Here is a 19814-nt window from a genome sequence, read left to right as displayed (position 1 = left end):
AGAAGCATATTCTATTCCTCAAATGTCCCTTCCATTTTTGAAATGCTTGCTAAACTAGACCATTGAGAGTTAAGAAATAGGAAGCTGGATGGCGCAATACATTTGGCACTGCCCTTTACGTAAAAAAATAAGGAAACGTTTTGATAGAGTAAAGAGGAGAAACTGTTTCAATTTTCAGGAGGGATGATAACTAGAGGAGACGGATTTAAAGTCATTGGCAAAAGAACTAGAGGAACAGGAGGAAAATTTGTTTGATGTAGCAAGTTGTTATGATCTGGAATGCACTGCCTGATATGGTGGAGTAAAAAGCTGCAATAGCAACTTTCAAAGGGAACTAGATATGTAATTAAAAAGGAAGGTTATTAATTGGATAGCCCTTTCAAAGAAACAGCAGAGGCACAATGGGCCAAATGGTCACATCATTCAATGATTTATCGTGGGTTATGTGACTAGAAGTGGCATAAAAATGTTATCTCCTCACTTATAGAATACACGGCCTGGTTAGTTGAAAAAAAATCATTATAACTTGCATCTTATCTTAAATTTTACATGCATTATCGATAAGCCAAAGAACACATCCACCTTTTGAGCAGCGCTCAGTACTTCAGTTTGTTGATGTCCGTACATATCCAACTGATGTTGTAGCTCTAACTCTCTGCGATCCCATGCTATCTGCCGCTCTTCATGGAGCTGATGGAATTGAGTGAAGAAAGCAAATTGTCAATTTAAAGAACAGACTTCTTTAGGTGGTGGTGGAAACAGTTAAGATTAATTCAGTCAAGTGAAAATTAGATGAATTCTTTAAGAAAATAACATTTTGAAAGTAGTTAACACTGCTGCCACACAGCGCCAGGGACCCGGGTTCAATGGATCTTGGGTGACTGTGTGCAGTTTGCATGCTCTCCCAGTGTCTGCATGTGTTTTCTCCGGGTGCTCCGGTTTCCTCCCACAGTCCAAAGGTGTGCAGGTTAAGTGGATTGGCCATGCTAACATTGCTCCTCAGTGTCCAGGGATGTGCAGGTTAGGTGGGGTTACGGGGATAGGGCAAGGCCGTGGGCCTAGGTAGGGTGCTCTTTCAGAGGGTTGGTGCAGAATCTATGGGCTAAATAGCCTCTTTCAGCTCTGTCGTGATTCTATCATTCTACGAGTAATTTGAGACGTACAGTGTACTTGGGAGGAACAGGAGACTTTGAACCTTAGCTCCCAAAGCTACCACTGTTTTTTTTCTTGCCTCATGCCTGTTTCCCTTGGAGATTAAGTGATAGCAATTACCATGAATTTCGATGATATCGTTCGACTAGCAAGATGGTAGAAAGTGACCCAGATGGACAAAATTGTCTTTGTGGTCGAGAAATGTCAATATTTGTCACAGGATGGGCAGCACGGTGGCCTAGTGGTTAGCACAACCGCCTCACGGCGCTGAGGTCCCAGGTTCGATCCCAGCTCTGGGTCACTGTCCGTGTGGAGTTTGCACATTCTCCCCGTGTCAGCGTGGGTTTCGCCCCCACAACCCAAAAATGTGCAGAGTAGGTGGATTGGCCATGCTAAATTGCCCCTTAATTGGAAAAAATAATTGGGTAATCTAAATTTAAAAAAAAAAAATATTTGTCACAGGCTGATGATATTTACCTTGTTTTGTTGAACCATCTCATCTTCCAGATTGTTTATGGTGTGTTCCTGCTCGGTTATTAGACTATTTAAGTACTTTAATTCTTCATTCTGCTTGTTTATACATCGATTCATTTTGAGATCTTGGAGGCGAAGATCTTCAATTTTTTTGTGCCATTCAATTACCTATTGGAAAGGAAGTGAATGTAATGGCACATAAAGATTACAGAGATTAAAATTAGGAAAGCAAGTTCAAAAAAACACCATTACCTAAAATGGCATGCCAATAATTATTTGGCCAATTTGTCAAATCTGGAAATGTTCAAACAATTTCAGGACACGAACTAGTATAAATGAATTAAAGAAATTATTTGTATCTACAATTTGTGCAAATCTGTCCACAATGCATTTCTTCCTGTTGTCAGGTATTAGTCACAATTTGTGTCAACTTCTCCCATTATAAATTCCTAGGTCCATATTTCGAATAGAAACTGTCAATGTTAACTTGTGATTCTGCTATTACACCCTCTTACCACTGATGGTTCTATGGCGCTTGTGTTTTGCATCTTCCAGCATGTCAGTCTGTATTGCAGAGAAGCTTCTATGCTCTAATCAAATCCTACTTCACCGCTGCCCAAAATTCTGGATTTTGCCAAAGTGCTGCATCTACTTATTAATAATATCCAGTTATATGGAATAAAGCGAACAACGGAAGGTGTGACTTTAAAATTATATCCTGCTGTCTAATCCCACTTCACCTGAAGACTTCACTTGATTCTGTCTCCTCCACATGTATACTACGGATGATTGTCCACACATTAGCTGTATAATGTCACAGCCAGAATGGAGACAATTCCCCATCAATTATGCCTGGAGACCACAGTGCTATAAGTGACTTGGACCGATTGCTGTAGTCCATTGGGATTCTTTTAATTGGACTCTGGGTGGAATTTTCCGCCCCTTCCCTGCCACGGTATGTTTTCTAGTGACAGAGGCCGCTCACGAGATATCAACAGTGTATTGCGTGGCTCGCCTGTCCGCAGTGGGTTGCCTTCGGTGTGACCAGAGGTTCCAACCAACGGGAAGGGTTAGAAAATCCTGTCCACTGTTTGCTGTAAAATAGACTGTTGCAAGTCCTGCCACATATCCCACCATACCTCCAACACACTGGCTTACCAGAGTGGTGTCAATAATTATTTTGTAATTAAAAGTCTTGCATCTAGTGTGACAATTACTTCCAGTCGCACTTCGATATATACACCGACTTTCCACAAGCAATTCCACAGGAATTGTGTTTCATTATGAATACCAGGAAGCAACACTATCATTCGGTTTTAACTTTCTAACCTTTTGAGCTCCTTTTGCATCCTTTAGTGATCCTATTAATTCCTCTAGTCCCTTCAGCTTCAGTTGCAGTTCCAATGCCTTGTCCTCTGCCACTCTTCTCTCCTCTTGGGAATGTTTAACGTCCTGCATTATGTTCAGTTTGTCATTCTGCAGTTGCACCATAGTCTTTGAGAACTTCTCCTGCTGTGCAAGAGGCAGGGCTCCACTGAACTGTCTGCGTAAGGACTGAACAGTTTGCCGCAAATGCTTGGCCTTATTTCTGCCTTCTAGTCGGGCATAGAAAAGATTCTGATCCTTCTCATCCAGTCTCTGCATCAGCCGCAAGTTGCATGCCTCCATCTTTTGCAGCTTGCTTGCAAATGCCTCCAGCTTGCGAACAGCAGTGGCTTCACTCACCTGCAACGCGACAATGTGCTGATGCAGCGTTGCAATGAGAGCTCTCTCATCCGACTGTGCCTAAATGAGAAGAATATAATACAGGCATTTATACCTATAATATACAGCCATAGTGGGCGTCATGACCCTTTTGGTAATTTTAAACAATTTTCAAGGTGGGCTTGATGCTCTTAGAATTAAAAAAAAACAATTGCCGGAAGGCACACAGCAGGTCACACAGTATCTATGGAGAGAGAAACAAATCTGATATTTCAGATCTAAACTAGGACATTGATCTACAATCATAGAATGATACAAGAAAGAGGGAGACCATTCAGCCCATCCTGTCTGTTCTGGTTGTTTGAAAGACCTATCCAACCAGTTCCACTGCTCTGCTCTTTCCCATAATTCTGTATCATTCTAATTTTCTTTTGAAAGTTCTTATTGAACCTGCTTTCGGCAACATTTCAAATTGTACATCCAGAACCTGGTGTGGTAAAACAAATCCTTATGTTGCCTCTAGTTCTTTTGCCTATCACCTTAAATCTGCCCTATCTTGTTGCCGATCCTTCTGTCACTGCAGACAATTTCTCCTTATATATTTTGATTGCAACCGTTCATGATATTGAACACTTCTGTCAAATTTCCTCTCGCCCTTCTCTGATTTGAAGAGAACAACCCCAACATCTTTGCTCTTTCCATTGAGACGTAAAATATTAATTCAATTTTTCCCTCCACAGATGCCGCTTGACCAGCTGAGGGCTTGGCAGCATTTTATTTTAGATTTTCAGCATCCGCAGTATTTTTCTGAAGAATATTGGTGTGTGGATGGAACATCTGGGCACCCCAGGTCAACAACAAACACACCTAGGTCAGATACAGTATGGGCGAGATTTTCCGGCCCCTCGCAGCATGTTTTGGCGGAGGAAGAGACGGCCCGCCATTGGGCCAGTGGCGGGATCTTCCTGCCCCGCCACTATTAACAGGTTTTCCTGTTGTTCACATCCACCACTGCCGGGAAAATCCATGGCAGGGGGTCACCATCGGCAAGAACAGAAGATCCTGCAGCAAAGAACGGCTGAAATATTTTGGCCAGTGTTACGCCGTGCAAAGTTAATCTTACATTGCTATTGATAGGTGAACTGACCAACAAACTCAGGCAATCAAAGTGAAGAAAAGATTCATTAACACATCACTTAAAATGTACAAATGACAAAAGTAAACCACAGTCATTCTGCAGTGCCTAATCATGCGTAATTACTTGATGGAAATTGAGAAAGCCCACATTTATTCATACCACATTTGGGAAGAATCCAGCTGAAGCATAAAGATGATTGTGCAAAATTCTGGATTGAGTAAGAAAGGGATAACGTTTCTTTATTAAAGAATAATATTCCTATTTCTTTGAATTGGTAAAAATAAATGCACAAATATAATGACCTTGATGTATAATTAATGTATTTGATCCTTGTTAAAGTTCTCAGGTGAGAGGGGTGGCACGGCGGCATAGTGGTTAGCACTGCTGCCTCAGGTCGCCAAGGACCCGGGTTTGATCCCGGCCCCGGGTCACTGTCCGCGTGGAGTTTGCACATTCTCCCCATATCTGCAGGGGTCTCACCCTCACAACCTAAAGATGTGCCGGATAGGTGGATTGGCCACGCTAAATTGCCCCTTAATTGGAAAAAACATTATTTTTAAATTCTCAGGTGAGAATAGAAGTAGGGAACATTGGACTAGACAGGCAGTCCGTTGTTAGGTGAAATTGAAGTGGAGTTTAAAACACTACTCTCCTTGTTGCTTTGCCTTAACTGTGCAATTATAAAGTGAAAAATATCAACTCCTGGAATAAACCAACTGTCAAAAAGCCTCTGCAATTGACTCAAGTTATATTCACAAAGTACCGTGTTTGCATGGGCTTCGCCCCCACAACCCAAAAATGTGCAGGCTAGGTGGATTGGCCACGGTAAAGTGCCCCTTAATTGGAAAAAATGAATTGGGTACTCTAAAAAAAAATTTAAAATGTAAAAAAAATTCACAAAGTAGCAAACAATCAAAAGAAAACGTAGATGAACAATTTTGTCATTGTTTGAGAAAATATTCTTATTGACAAAAATACTGGACCAATCAAATAACTGTCTGTTCTGAGGATCTGGGAGCAGTAATGTAAAATATTCATGTAAAGTCTGACCAGGAACTTTATTAATTTATTTTTCTGAATGAATAGCTTTATCTAACAGGCAGAAAGGAAAATTTGTCCTAACCTGGTAATCTAGCACCTGTTTCCTCAGTGCTTCCACTTCTTTCTCCCGAGATTGTTGCCGAGCTTCCAAGGCAGCAACCTGCATTTCTGCTACATCTGCAATATCTCTTAATCTGATGAATAAAGGAATTCCATGAATGTACTTAACATTTCTTTATGGAAAATGGGGACAGTAGTGCATTTGAAACCTGCATTATTCTAGGCAGTTCTTTTTCTCACACATGCACACACGTGCACAAACATACTTGTATACATGACAGCTTCTGGAATTTAAATTCAATTAATAAAAAAATATGGAATTGAAAGTTATTCTCAGGTAATGGTGACCATGAAATTATCATCTATTGTTGTAAAAAACAATCTGGTTTTCTGATGTGTCTTCGGAAGGAAATCTGCCGCCCTTACCGGGTCTGACCTACATGTGACTCCAGACTCGCAGCAATGTGGTTGACTCTCAACTGCCCTCCAAAATAGCCTAGCAAGCCACTCAGTTCAAAGGCAATTAGTTGTGGTCGACAAATGGTGGCCTTACCAGTAAATAAATGAGGGTATGTTAAATATAAGCATGACAATACACAATGGGCTAGACTTTATGGCAGAGTACCAGATGAATTGAATAATGTTCATCATTGTGTGTGTGCAAATCGCCCTTAGTGAGGAAGAGATGCCCCGAGGGTTGCAAACGGCAACAGGTTGCTGGATGATTAACACTGTTCTGCCATTAGCCTCGTGAATGCAGAAGCTCACCCTCAACCACTTCATCGGTTTGAAACAAATGGCAGAGTATTATTTAATTGGTGATAGATTGGAAATGTTGATGGACAAAGGAACCTGGATGTCCTAATACACCAGTCACTGAAAACAAGAATGCAGGTGCAGCAAGCAGCTAGGAAGACAAATGGGGCGGAATTCTCCGCTCCCGCGCGGCATCGGGAAGGCCGTTGTGAACTCGGCCGAGTTTCACGACAGCGTCGGAGGCCGCTCCTCGCACTCTATTCACCCCCCCAGGGGGCTAGGAGCGGCGTTGTGAGAAACTCGGCCGCCGGGCCTTGACGCTTGGCGCGCCGAGAATGACGTGACGACGGCGCCTAAGTGACGTCAGCTGCGCATGCGCAGGTTGACCGGCTCCAACCCACGCTTGCGCGGTTGCCGTCTTCTCCTCCGTTGCCCTGCAAGACGTGTTGGCTTGATTTTGCGGGGCGGCGGAGGGGAAAGAATGCGTCCCTTGGAGACGCCGGCCCGACGATCAGTGGGCACCGATCGCGGGCCAGTCACCTCCCGAGCACGGCCGTGGTGCTCACTCCCCTCTCCGCCCCCCACAAGCCACAAACGAACCTTTGGCGCCATGTTCATGGCGGCAGCGACCAGGTGTGGTTGCCGCCGGCGTGAACAGGTCGGGAACGTCAGGCCGCTCGGCCCATCCGAGCAGGGGGCTGGGAGAATTACGGGGGGTGCCAGAGCGGCGTGTCGTGATTCGCCCGGCCCTCCCGTGATTCTCCCACCCGGCGTGAGGAGCGGAGAATTCCACCCATGGTATGTTGCCCATCACAGAAATAAGTAGTAGGTCACTTGGCCCTTCAAGCCTGCTCTGCCATTCAATATGATCATGGCTGAACTTTTATCTCAATGCTATGCTCCCACGTTTTCTCCATACCCCTCATTAGGATCCCGGATGAGATCCCAACTATTTACAATGTGTAAAACTAAGAAGTAAGGTGACTGCATCACAGGAGTGATAACATTGGCCAATAGGTATCTTTTATGTTAAAACAATTTTTTATTTAAACATAGAATCAATCACATTGGCAACAAGCTTTGTAGTTAACAATTAAAACAGTTTTTAAATAAAAGGAAATACTTGAACTTGTTTTCCAGTGAATACAGGCCTAGTCTATATATAAACTATATTTATATATATATATAATATATATTTCAATTAAGCAAACCAATATAGTTCAAAGACGACTCATAAATAAAGTTAACAATTGGCTTTTCCCTGTGCAGAGACCTTGGAGAGAACTTTTCAGGAGCAAACTGAAAACACTTCTGTTCAACTTAAAATCCTATGGCAAACTCAAATTACAGGCAGACCAAGCTGCACCCCTTAATTACATAATCTCTACGTTAAGCATAAGGCATTCGACTATCCCAGCCCACAAGATGTCCCATGACTTGATTAGTCAGAACGAGCACACAATTCCTCATAAATTATCTACATCACAGGCATCCTCCAAAACTCAAAACAATATTCCACTAGCCCACTATCTGTAAACAAGTAAATCGTTAAAATCAGTTATTCCTCACTTCTACTACCCCTTAATCATAGCCAAAGCAGACATACTGGCTGTATGCATCTTAAATCTGTTTTTGTAATAACATTACTGCAACAAATATAAAATAAAATGATTTCTTACATTCATCACACCCCACACGCCATTAATATCTAAAAAAATATATCTCTTTCTTGAATATATTCAGTGTCATGGCCTCCATAGCCATCTGTGGTAGAGAATTCCACAGGTTCACTAGCCTTTGGGTGAAGAGGATTTGAGTATAGGAGCAAGGCTATCTTACTGCAGCTGTAGAAGGCCTTGGTGAGATCACACCTGGAGTATTGTCTGCAATTCTAAGGAAGGATATACTTGCATTAGAGGGAGTGCAGCAAAGGTTCAGCAGACCAATTCTTGGAATGGCACAGGAGTCGTACGAGGAAAGATTGAGTCGACTAGGCTTGTATCCACTGGAATTTAGAAGAGTGAGAGGGGATCTCATTGAAATGTATAAAATCCTGACGTCTGGACAGCCTGGCACTGGGCCTAGCACCCTGGAAGTGCCTCCTGCCCTGTCCCTGACCACCCAGGGGCCTCCAATGGTCCATGTTCGTGTGGACCAGTACTAAACAGCGCCCTGGTGAGGCCTTCTAAGCACAGCCAGTATGTCCCAAGTGGTGGAAGAATCTGGCGTCTGGGTACTTAAATGGAGTGCAAGGGTCATTTTAATATTCAGACCTGGATCTCACCCAGCGAGGGAGAGATCCAGAACATTTCTGGCAGAGCGAGTCAAGTGACTCATGTGAGTTTTCGTGCCCGGCGCGCAGCCCGATTTGCGGAGCAGGCTCGTAGGGCTGACTAGCTGACCACTGCTCCTATTTTCCATGTTTAATAATATCGCTGCGCATGAACATTAATTACCCAGTGAACGCAATGAAGAATTTTCAGGATATTAGTCAACTGCAGAAGCGCTCTTTTAATTATGTTATTTCATTTCTCAGCCCAGAAAGGAATCAATTTAAATCGTAGAGACTCAGTCTTGCAAGTGTAAATTGTTTCGATGAGGTTTTTAAAATTGTTTTTACTTTTCCTTTGTCTTTCTTTTTTCTCTCTTCATTCAATTATTATTTCCTTTGCCTAATTCGATTCTGATTCATCTCATTTAATTCTCCATTGTTCCCTCTGGTTCTTTCTAATTGGTTAAGGAGACACACAGCTGGCTCAGTAATTCATCAACGTCCAAGGTGAATGGAAGAGTATTTAACAAAATATGCAGCTGGATACCTTTAACGACAAACAATCTAAGTTCTGTACCTTTCTGGGGTCAATTGCAGGTCTAGCAGCATCTGTGAGCATCTGGGTTTTTCCAACTCTTCCTGGTCTGAATCAACACTTGCCATCCAAAGAGTCAGGAGGGGAACACATCCCCATGAGCTCTGACTGACCCACAGCCAACTTACTCTCCAATGAATAGAGCCTAAGGTCAATGAAAGGCTGATATAGCTGTAACCAGTCAGAAAGCACTTCTGTCTTTTAACAGTTATAGAGTACTACAATCCCCACCCTCTTCAAGATGATTGGAAGGCAAATACTATTGCAAATTACCAAAAAAAATGTGATGACTAGTGTGATTGTAATCTGCTTCTGTGACGAGGCCCATCACAATTTAACAGCTAGGGCTTTGAGCTTCCTGATACAATGTTAGCTCTGGGGCTTTGAATGGCTTGGGTGTAAATGTTGGTGCCATTACAACATCACTGTGATATTTTATATATAAATGCAAGTCTCTCCAGAATCAACCCGCAGGATAAAGAGGACTATAGAAGTATAAGAAGAATGATTCATTGAAGATACCAAAAGGTAGTATTAGATTGGGAAACAGAGAGCAAGTGTGTGGAAAAATATTTCATTCTCCCTCCTATAAAAGCAAAATACTGCAGATGCTGCGCTCTCAAATAAAAACAGGCCTGGATTCTATGCAGGTTTTTAACTAGTTTTATACTGCGGGGGGGGGGGGGGGGGGGGGGGGAGAGAGAGAGAGAGAGAGAGAGAGAAGCCTCAGATGGGACACCCAACCCGGTCCCAATTGAAGTCCTTTGATGGCCAGTTACTGTTTCCCGCCCAGCCTCAGAATTGAGGCTGGTGGGAATATTGAACTTCCATGAGGGAAGGCTGGAAAGAATCAGTTAGATGTTGGGTGGAAAGGGGGGAATAGAGTGCCTCCATCAGAAGCTCCCTTCTGACTGGAGCACCATCCTCTTAAAGCCTGGTGACCTCCAGATCTCCTTCCTACCCCAGCCTCTCCCCCGATCACCTACCTGGTGACCCCCAAGGTCTTCTCTGCCCTCCCCGACCTGACAGCCCATACACTTAGCTTGTCCTCCAGCTTGGGCAGTTAGGTTGGTGAGTTCCTCTTCTGTGCCCTGCAGCGCTGTCACTGCAGGGACGGGAGAGCTGCTGGTCAATCTCTAAGGTGGGACTTCCTCCCGAGTGAGGAGCGCAAGTCCCGCTGCAGCCAATCAATGCTATTGGAGTGCAAACTGGCGGTGGGGCAGTTGGAATTGTTGGGAATGTGTTCCCCGCCAACTCTCAGATGGCAGGAACCGAGCCTCTGCCATCCAAACATTTAGGCCTGTAAGTGCTGCAGAAACTAAGATACTCACAAATGCTGCTCTACCTTCTGCGTTTTTCCAACACTATCTGTTTTCGTTTCATCCTCCTTTCTTACAAGCCAAGTAATAGTGACCATAATGACATTTTCCAGCACAATCAACTTACTTGGACACCTCAACTTTTAATTCAGATTCTGATTTCTCCAGCTTGGTAATGTGGCTTTTGTCTGCATCACTCACTGCCTGGCTAACACTGTTTGCCAACTCGTCTCTCAGGTTCTGTTCAACCTTCTGGGCCTCCAGGTTTATTTTGGTTACCTGAGGAAAAAAAAATTTAATAATTAAATGTTTAATAATTAAATGTTAATAAAAGCAAGAAAAATTTTGTAAAATGGCCCAATGGATGAACATTCACTCATATTCCACTCCCTTAATGGAATGTTTTTTTTTTAATTTAGAGCACCCAATTCATTTTTTTCCAATTTAAGGGGCAATTTAGCATGTTCAATCCACCTACCTTGCACATCTTTGTGTTGTGGCAGCGAAACCCACGCAAACACAGGGAGAATGTGCAAACTCCACACGGACAGTGATCCAGAGCCAGGATCGAACCCGGGACCTTGGCGCCATGAGACAGAAATGCGAACCACTGAGCCACTGTGCTGCCCTTAATAGAATGATTTATAATCTCATGCAAGTGATTCACAAGCACAATCTGGATGAAACACATATTTTCCAATGACGCCTTTGCATTCCACATCTTGATAATCGGAAAGGACTTGCATTTATGTTGATCTGAGGTGGTTCTAAAACAGTTTATAGCCAATTAAGAATTTTTTCAAGTGTACGCAGTCATAATGTAGGGACATATGGCAGTCATTTTGTGCACAGCATAGTTTCCTAAACAGCAATGCGTTACATTATGCGTTACATAATTCACCTGCTCCTATTTGAAATGGTGTCATGGGATATTTTACATCCACTTGACCACACAACTGGGATTTTGGTTTAATGTCTCATTTGAAAGACATCAACTCCCTCGGCACAGAACTGTCAGCCTTGGTTTTTGTGCTCAAGTCCTGGATTGGGACTTGAATCTGAAATCTTGTTACTCAGAGGCAAGAGTGTTACAAAGTGAATCACAGTTGACACGCACAACTCCCCAATTCTTCTTTGAAAAGAATCATGAGATCTTATGTCCAGTTGAAATAATAGGCAAGGTATTGGTTTAATTGCACCTCAGACAATGCAGTTCTCTCTCAGCACTGAGGTGTCAGCCTGGATTATAAAGAACAAAGCAATGTACAGCACAGGAACAGGCCCTTCGGCCCTCCAAGCCTGTGCCGATCATGATGCCCGAACTAAAAAAACCTTCTACCCTTACTTAGAATCATAGAATCACATAATTTACAGTGCAGTAGGAGCCATTCAGGCCATCGAGTCTGCACCGGCCCTTGGAAAGAGTACCCTACTTAAGCCCACACCTCCACCCTATCCCCATAACCCCACCTAATCTTTTTTTGGACATTAAGGGCAACTTCGCATGTCCAATCCACCTAACCTCACATCTTTGGACTGTGGGAGGAAACCGGAGCACCTGGAGGAAACCCACGCAGACACGGGGAGGAGAGAACGTGCAAGCGTTGCACAGACAATGACCCAAGCCGGGAATCGATGGGACCCTGGAGCTGTGAGGCAACATTGTTAACCACCGTGCTACCGTGCCGTCGGTTTCCCTCTATTCCCTCCCTATTCATGTACCCTTCCAGATGCTTCTTAAATGTTATAATGTGCCTGTATCCACCACATCCTCTGACACTGCGTTCCAGGCACCAACTGCTCTCTGCATGAAAAACTTACCCTGCTCCATTCCTTAAACTTTCCCCCTCTCACCTTGAACTTGTGCCTTCTTGAAATTGACACTTCCACCCTTGGAAAAAACCTCTGACTATCCACCCTGTATGTGCTTCTCCTAATTTTGTAGACCTCTATCAGTTCTCCCCTCAGCCTCTGTCTTTCCAGTCAAAACAATCCTAGTTTACTCAACCTCTCCTCATAGCCACAATCCTCAGGACCAGGCAACATCCTGGTGAACCTTCTTTGCACTCTCTCCAATGCTTACAGGTTCTTCTGATAACGTGGTGACCAGAACTGCACGCAATACGCCAAATGAGGCCTAACCGAGGTTTTATTTAGCTACAACAGGATTTCCCAACTCCTGTACTCAATGGCCCGATGATGAAGGCAAGCATGCAATATGCCTTCTTAATCACCTTGGCCACCTGTGTTGCCACGATTATGTCAGGAGTGGAGCTTCCACTCAAGAGTGCTACTACAGACCAGCTTCATGACATTATACAGTAAGTGCCAAGTGGAATCCAGTTACTTCCCTACACAGTAAAGGCTGGACTCACAAGGGCTCAATTCGCTTCACTGTTTTTGCATACTGTTAGGGCTGAAAATTTTGCTGGGGCTCAGGGAAACCAAACCTGGGCATTTTCATAGCTCACAAAATACACACTCGACCCATGTGCAACTTTACGAGGATTTGTTTGTCTTTACACAGGGGTCAGGTTTGCAGTGCATTGTGCAGGCCACGATGGAGTGGCTGAGGTGTGTGGATGTGGGAGGCGCTTCGGTTAGAAGACCCCAGCTCCCAACATTGTTTAAATGGGAAATTTCTTCCTTAAAAGGTTTGAATATTTTGATAAGACCAAAACATTGCAGATGCTGGAAATCTGAAACAAAAACAGAAAACACTGGAAAGACTCAGCAGGCAGAATCTGTGGAGGAACAGAGCTAACCCCGGTGGGATGGTGGTAATGTCATTGAACTAGTAATCCAGACGCCCAGGCTAATGCTTTGGGGACATGGGTTCAAATCCCACTCTGGCAGCTGGTGGAATTTAAATTTGATTAATAAATCTGGAATTGAAGTTCCATGAAGATTTCATTGATTGTCATTAAAAACCATCTGGTTCATTGATGGCCTTTAGGGAAGGAAATATGCCATCCATATCTGGTCTGACCTACAGCAATGTGGTTAACTCTTAACTGCCCCCTGAACTGGCCGAGCAAGTCACTCATTTCATCGACAATTAGGGATGGGCAACTAATTGCCACCAATGTTCACATCCCATGATAAAGAACAAATGTGTTCAGGTAGGAAAATCTACAAATTAGCAAATGGGAACAACCCCAGAATGAATTTAGCAACACTTTTAAAATCTACGAATCAACAAGTCTGTTCCTAATCTTGTAGGAACCAGCAAGCAATTGCCTGTCAGATCGACAGCTAATTTTAATATTTGTTAAAACCAACACATTTAAAAAGAATATCTGTTAGCAATCATAACATTTTACAAAACATTTAATCTTTCAGCCAATTGTTCCTGCAATGACTGAATCTATTCTCACACAATGTGATAAAGTAGTCTCTGTATTTGTTACAATGGTGAACCAGAAAGCTAACAAGACCATTAGAATTTATTTTTATACACACAAACACATAATCAAAACAAGAGCAACATACTTCTGAGAACTTTGTTTCTAGTTCAGAATTCCGTTCTTCCATTTGTTTAAGCGTGTTTCGCACATGTTCGTACATCTTCAGAGCATGTTCTGCTCTTTGCCGTTCATTTAGTTCCTTCATTTCAAGCATGGTAATCTTCTTGGAGATAGACACAATTTCACTATTGGTAATTGCTTTTGTTTCTTTATCCATGGCATTGGGACCTCCTAAAATAAGTCGAACACTTAAATCTTATTAAAATACACAAAATCTTTACAGGGCTAAACAGGGCAGATGCAGGAAGGACATTTCCCCTGGCTGAGGGGTCTAGAACCAGGGATCCAGAATCACAGAATTGTTACAGTACATAAGGAGGCCATTCAGCCAGTTATGTCTGCACTGGCTCTCCGAAAGAGCATTATGACTTTGTGCCATTCTCCTGCCTTTTCCCTGTAACGCTGCCATTGTTTCTATTCATAGGAAAAGGAGTAGGCCATTCAGCCTCTTGATCCTGTCCCGCCATTTAATAAAATAATGGCTGGTCTGTGAGCTAGCTCCACATACCTGCCTTTGGCCCATAAATCTAATGCCCAATCTCTAGACGCAGACTCAGAATAAGAGATAGGCCAGCTAAAACGGAGATGGAAAGGATTATGGAGGCTCAGTCATGAAGTATATTCAAGACAGAGATTGTTAGATTTCTAGATATCAAGAGATATGGGGATAGTGTGAGAAATTGGCGCCGAGATAGAAGATCAGCCCTGATCTAGTTAAATGGCAGAGCAGGCTCAAGGAGTGGAATAATCTCTTATTTCCAATGTTAGGTTTATAAACTTCCCCCAGATTGGAAAATTGTAAGTGCTGTCTATCCTGAACACTAGGACACCATTGAGTACTTGCAAGTTCATACCAACTGCAATAAAGTGAATTGCAATCAATGGATCAGAGTAAAATCCTGTAATGCTCTACTACATTTAGGAAATAATGATGGCATTGAATTAGCAAGTAACAGGAGGCTCCATGCTAGCTCCTCACACATTAATGCAGTCAGCCCCGTTCCCTGATCGGTCCATGTGGCCTTGCAAGTTTATTATCTCAGAGTGCCATTTCAATTTCAGGATGTCATCAATAGTGCCATCAAGCAACATTTGCTTACCAGTAAACCACTCGCCAAAATACACTTCACATTCCCCAGTACCATTGAATTCCAGGTCACATAACATCCATGGATGCAAGAGCTGAAGATTCCACAATGTTCAGCTCTGCTTGCAATGAAGTAGCTTATATCAGCCTACAACAGATCCTTGTAAAATGCAGACCTGAGCTGACAAGTGGCAGGTAACATTTATGCCACATAATTGACAACTAATGGCTATCACTGGTACCTTGAATAGTTTTGATCATGTCAGGGACCCGGGAAAGAATTTCCCAACTTTCTGTCTGCCTAATAGTCTTGGATCCTCTTTTGGTTATTCACCTCTTGCAGAAGATTACATTGGTTTTTAAAAATAAATTTAGAGTACCCAATTCATTTTCTCCAATTAAGGGGCAATTTAGCGTGGCCAATACACCTAGCCTGCACATCTTTGGGTTGTGGGGGGCGAAACCCACACAAACAGGGGGAGAATGTGCAAACGCCACATGGACAGTGACCCAGGGCCGGGATCAAACTTGGGACCTCGGCGCCGTGAGGAAGCAATGCTATCCACTGCGCCACCGGAGATTACATAGTTAATGGATGGAATAGGGAGTGTAGGTAATATAATACTCAAGATATCACAAGAGACAAGTTGGAAGGACTAGAGTTTTTTTTCTTCCTGGCCATCATTTGTCATAAATTCATTCCAAAAGAAATCTGAGTCAAGTGAAAGCCATTTCTTCTTGATATTCAATGGCACAATCATCATCGAGACCCTGAGGATCACCGTTGAGTTTAATATGTCTGATGGAAATGCAGCCAAGGCAAGACTCAAGAAGCTCAGTATCACCCAAGACAGAGCAGTGTGATCAATTCATGCCTCTAGCCAATGTCTACCCTTTCCATCATTGGTTGGGCTATGCAGTACAACCATGGTTTAGATTTTCAGCTTCAAGGAAGGCAGAGGAATCAGGATATTTCCACGCTCAGCCTGTTTTCTCGGGGGCTGGGTTTAGGTAATTACAGGAGTTGGGTTTGACACCCTCTGGAAGGAGTTTGGAGGCAGCTATAGGGGCTGTCGGGAGCCTAGGTGGGCTGTTTAAAATGTACGCCTCAGTATACTTGGACTTCATCTAGTTATAATAAAACTCTCATTCCTCAAAACCTGCCCCATCCAAGGCAACTCATATCATGCCATGCCCCCCACCCCCTACTCAGGACCCCTTCATAACCTCCATGCCAATCTATGGCACATCCATATCCATTCACTCATCATACACTCTGTACAGAACCAATCAACCCTATAGCACCATTGTGGGAGAACCATCTCCACCAGGATTGCAGTGATTTCAGGGTCTCAGGGATCTGGGGATGGACAATATATGTGGTCTTTCCTGTTTGCCAACAACTCAAAAACAAATGTTCAATGTCTTGCAGCAACATAAACTATTAAACAAAAGGCATCAGATTAAATAGGAGACACATAATGCACTAACAGTACAGATATTTATCCAAGTGTTTAAAATAATTTAGGTCTGTCACAGTCAAATGCCATTTACCTAGTTTATCCATTTGTTCCCAGGCTTGTTCCAATGTGTGCAGCTTTTCCTTTGTAATTTCCAGCTCCTTGTTCAAGGCAGTAATCTGTTCATGTAATACTGTATTTTCACCCTTAAAGAAAAGCATGCTGTTGGCATATTAAACTTGCCTTTTGTTTATTTTGCAGACCTCATTATTGCTATCATCTCTGTTCATTGTTCAGGTAACAGTTAAATGCATGTCCAGAAACAAAATGGAAACAACTTTCGATTTTCTTCATAGTCTATTGTGAACAGTGATATGTTTTGGAAATGTTATTCAATATTGAGGTGCTTTTTTAGAATCACAGAGTAATTATGGCACTGAAGGAGACCATTCACTCCACTGAGTCATTGTCCAGCTCTCCGTACAGCAATCCAGTCAGTCCCATTCCCCTGTTCTAACCCGCAACTTTATTTTCCTCAAGTGCCTATCCAATTTGCTTTGGGATCACCCATTTTCTTCGATTCTACCACACTGGAGAGCAGTGGGTTCCAGGTTATTACCGCTCGCTGCATAAAAATGTCCTGCCACATGTATGCCCTGCAATTCTTGCCTAGAACCTTAAAATGGGTCACTACTTCTTGTCCCATCAGCTAATGCGAACAGCTTTTCTTTGTCTACCTTATCTAAACCTGGCATTATCTTGTGCACCTCTATCAAATCTCTCCTCACTCTCCTTTACTCCAAGGAGAACAACCCCAGCTTCACCAACCTAACCTTGTAGCTAAACTCCATCATCACTGAAACCATTCCAATACATCTCCTCTGCACTCCCTTGCATCTTTTCTAAAGTGCGGTGACCGGAACTGAATACAATACACTAGTTACCTGCGAATGCAAAGAGGAAAATCAGACGGCAGGCATTGCATACTGGGAGCAGTCACTTAAATTAATGGAAAGAAAATCAGGTGGGCTATCTGCTGCCTGCCCAGATTTTCTTTTAAACAACAATTTACCCAATTGGATGAAAACAATATTTTCTGAAAAATTGTTTCCCAAACACAGACGTTTTCCATTAGTTCCAATAATTTTAAAAGCAACTAAGACTTATTTCCACATAAAAATTGATGGAATGATCCAGTGTCCTAAAAGGTATGTTTTCAAGACATGAATATTGTGTCACTCACATCTTTTCCATATCACTCACACATCTTTCCCCATCATGCTTGAGGAGCAAAAGTGAAAATAATTTACCTCAAGTTATCAAGAAAACAAATTAAAAATTGTAGTTATTTGTCTACCTCCAAATGTTCCAGACTCGTGGTTTTCTGAACTAACAGGTTGTCTTTCTGCAGCAGATCCCTATACTTAGCTGAGAGTTCATTATATTGCTTGTTAGCTCGTTCCAGATCAGATGTAGGTACACTTTCATCCAAAGCTTTTTGTAACGCAGCAATTTTAAAACTGGCCATGTCCTAGAAATAGATTGAAAATAAACAGATAAATACCACAAATGTTATAGCCCGAAACAAAGTGAGAGACTACAATTTACTCGGTGCTTAGGAGAGCGGGCAAAGAAATGGCAGATGGAATACAAGGTGGAAAAGTGTGGGGCTATGCAGTTTGGTAAGAGGAATGGAGGCATAGATGATCTTCTAAATGGGAAAACACTGAGGAAATCAGAAGCACAAAGGGACTTAAGAGCCTAGTTTAAGATTTTCTTAAGGTGAAGATGCAGGTTCAGTCGGCAGTTAGGAAGGCAAATACAATGTTAGCATTCATGTCGAGAGGGCTAGACCACAAGAGCAGGGATGTACTTCTGAGGCTGTATAAGGCTCTGGTCAGACTCCATTTGTGATCATTGTTTGCAGTTTTGGGCACCATATCTAAGGACGTGCTGGCCTTGGAAAGGTTCCAGAGGAATTCACAAGAATGATCCCTGAAATGAAGAGCTTGTCATATGAGGAGCAGTTGAGGACTCTGTGACTGTACTCATTGGAGTTTAGAAGGATGAGGGGGAATATTATTGAAATTTACAGGATATTGAGAGGCCTAGATAGAGTGGAGGTGAAGAGGATGTTCCCACGAGTAGGTAAAACTAGAACCCAAGGGCACAGCCTCAGACTGAAGAGATGATCCTTTAAAACTGTGATGAGGAGCATTTATTCAGCCAGAGGGTGGTAAATCTGTCGAACCCCTTGCTGCAGAAGGCTGTGGAGGCTAAATCACGGAGGGGGCGATTTTCCAATATTGGGCCCAAATGTTCGGGCCGCAGTGAAAGGCGTCGCGTTTCACGACGGTGCGAACCTGGCCCGGGCACGACAGATTCTGGCCCCCACAGGGGGGTTCACACCGCTCCAGCCTCCTTACGCGGTGCCAAACGGGTGCCGTGCTAATCCGCGCATGCGCAGTTGGGCCGCGCCAACCTGCGCATGCGCGGGGGACTTCTTTTGCACGCCGGCCCTGACCAACATGGGTTCAGGGGCCGGCCGCGCCAGGAAGTAGGCCCGGAGAGGGAGGGGGGGGGAAAGAGGTCAGCCCGCCGATCGGAGGCCCCCCCTGGTGAAGGAGCCCCCCTCCCAACCCCCCAACACAGGCCGCGTCCCGACCCTTCCCGCAGAATTCCCGCCGGCAGCGACCAGGAGTGAACGGTGCCGGCGGGACTCTGTCGTATTGGCGCGGCCGCTTGGCCCAAGCGGGCCGGCGAATCGGCAGCCCCGCCGATTCCAGCGGCCCGCAGCCGGTGCTGTTCCAAACACGCCGGCGCAAATGGCGCCGATTCTCCGCACCTCGGAGAATTGCGCACCGCGTCGGGGCGTTGTGGCCCAGTTGCGGCAATTCTCCGGCGCGGGCCTCAGTGAATCGCCCCCGGAGTCTTTACGACAGAGATAGATAGGTTCTTGATTAATGACAGGATCAGGGGTTATGTGGAGAAGGCAGGAAAATCATCCATGATTGAATGGCAGAGCAGACTCAATGGGTTGAATGGCCTAATTTTGCTTCTATATCTTATGTCTTACATCAAAGGCCCAAAGTGAAGTTGACAATTAATAAGCTATAAAGGCTCTTCTTAATATGATTATTTCAGTACTTGATAGGTTGGATCCTGAGGGATAGCTTGATCTTGGTTTCGGACAAAGCTCGGCACAACATCGAGGGCCGAAGGGCCTGTT

The 19814-nt window shown here is 43.7% G+C and overlaps 1 protein-coding gene across 14 annotated transcripts in view; it reads right to left on the bottom strand.

Annotated features, from left to right (window-relative positions):
* The window catches only part of cep290 (centrosomal protein 290), a 190026-nt gene that overhangs the window by 66377 nt on the left and 103835 nt on the right, over nucleotides 1–19814 (bottom strand). For all 14 annotated transcript variants that reach the window (XR_005458314.1, XM_038780396.1, XM_038780387.1 and 11 more), the window contains 8 exons: nucleotides 17943–18116; nucleotides 16680–16791; nucleotides 14004–14209; nucleotides 10639–10790; nucleotides 5592–5703; nucleotides 2956–3411; nucleotides 1630–1794; nucleotides 583–690 (listed from right to left, as the gene is read on the bottom strand). Coding sequence is in view for 13 of the 14 variants with exons in the window: in XM_038780396.1 (XP_038636324.1) it covers nucleotides 583–690; nucleotides 1630–1794; nucleotides 2956–3411; nucleotides 5592–5703; nucleotides 10639–10790; nucleotides 14004–14209; nucleotides 16680–16791; nucleotides 17943–18116 (1485 nt within the window). In the remaining variant the exon portion in view is untranslated. The remainder of the gene's footprint in view (nucleotides 1–582; nucleotides 691–1629; nucleotides 1795–2955; nucleotides 3412–5591; nucleotides 5704–10638; nucleotides 10791–14003; nucleotides 14210–16679; nucleotides 16792–17942; nucleotides 18117–19814) is intronic.

The sequence above is a fragment of the Scyliorhinus canicula genome, chromosome 20, assembly GCF_902713615.1.
Source record: "Scyliorhinus canicula chromosome 20, sScyCan1.1, whole genome shotgun sequence".
Lineage (NCBI taxonomy): Eukaryota > Metazoa > Chordata > Chondrichthyes > Carcharhiniformes > Scyliorhinidae > Scyliorhinus > Scyliorhinus canicula.
This window is presented reverse-complemented; position numbering and strand designations above follow the sequence as displayed.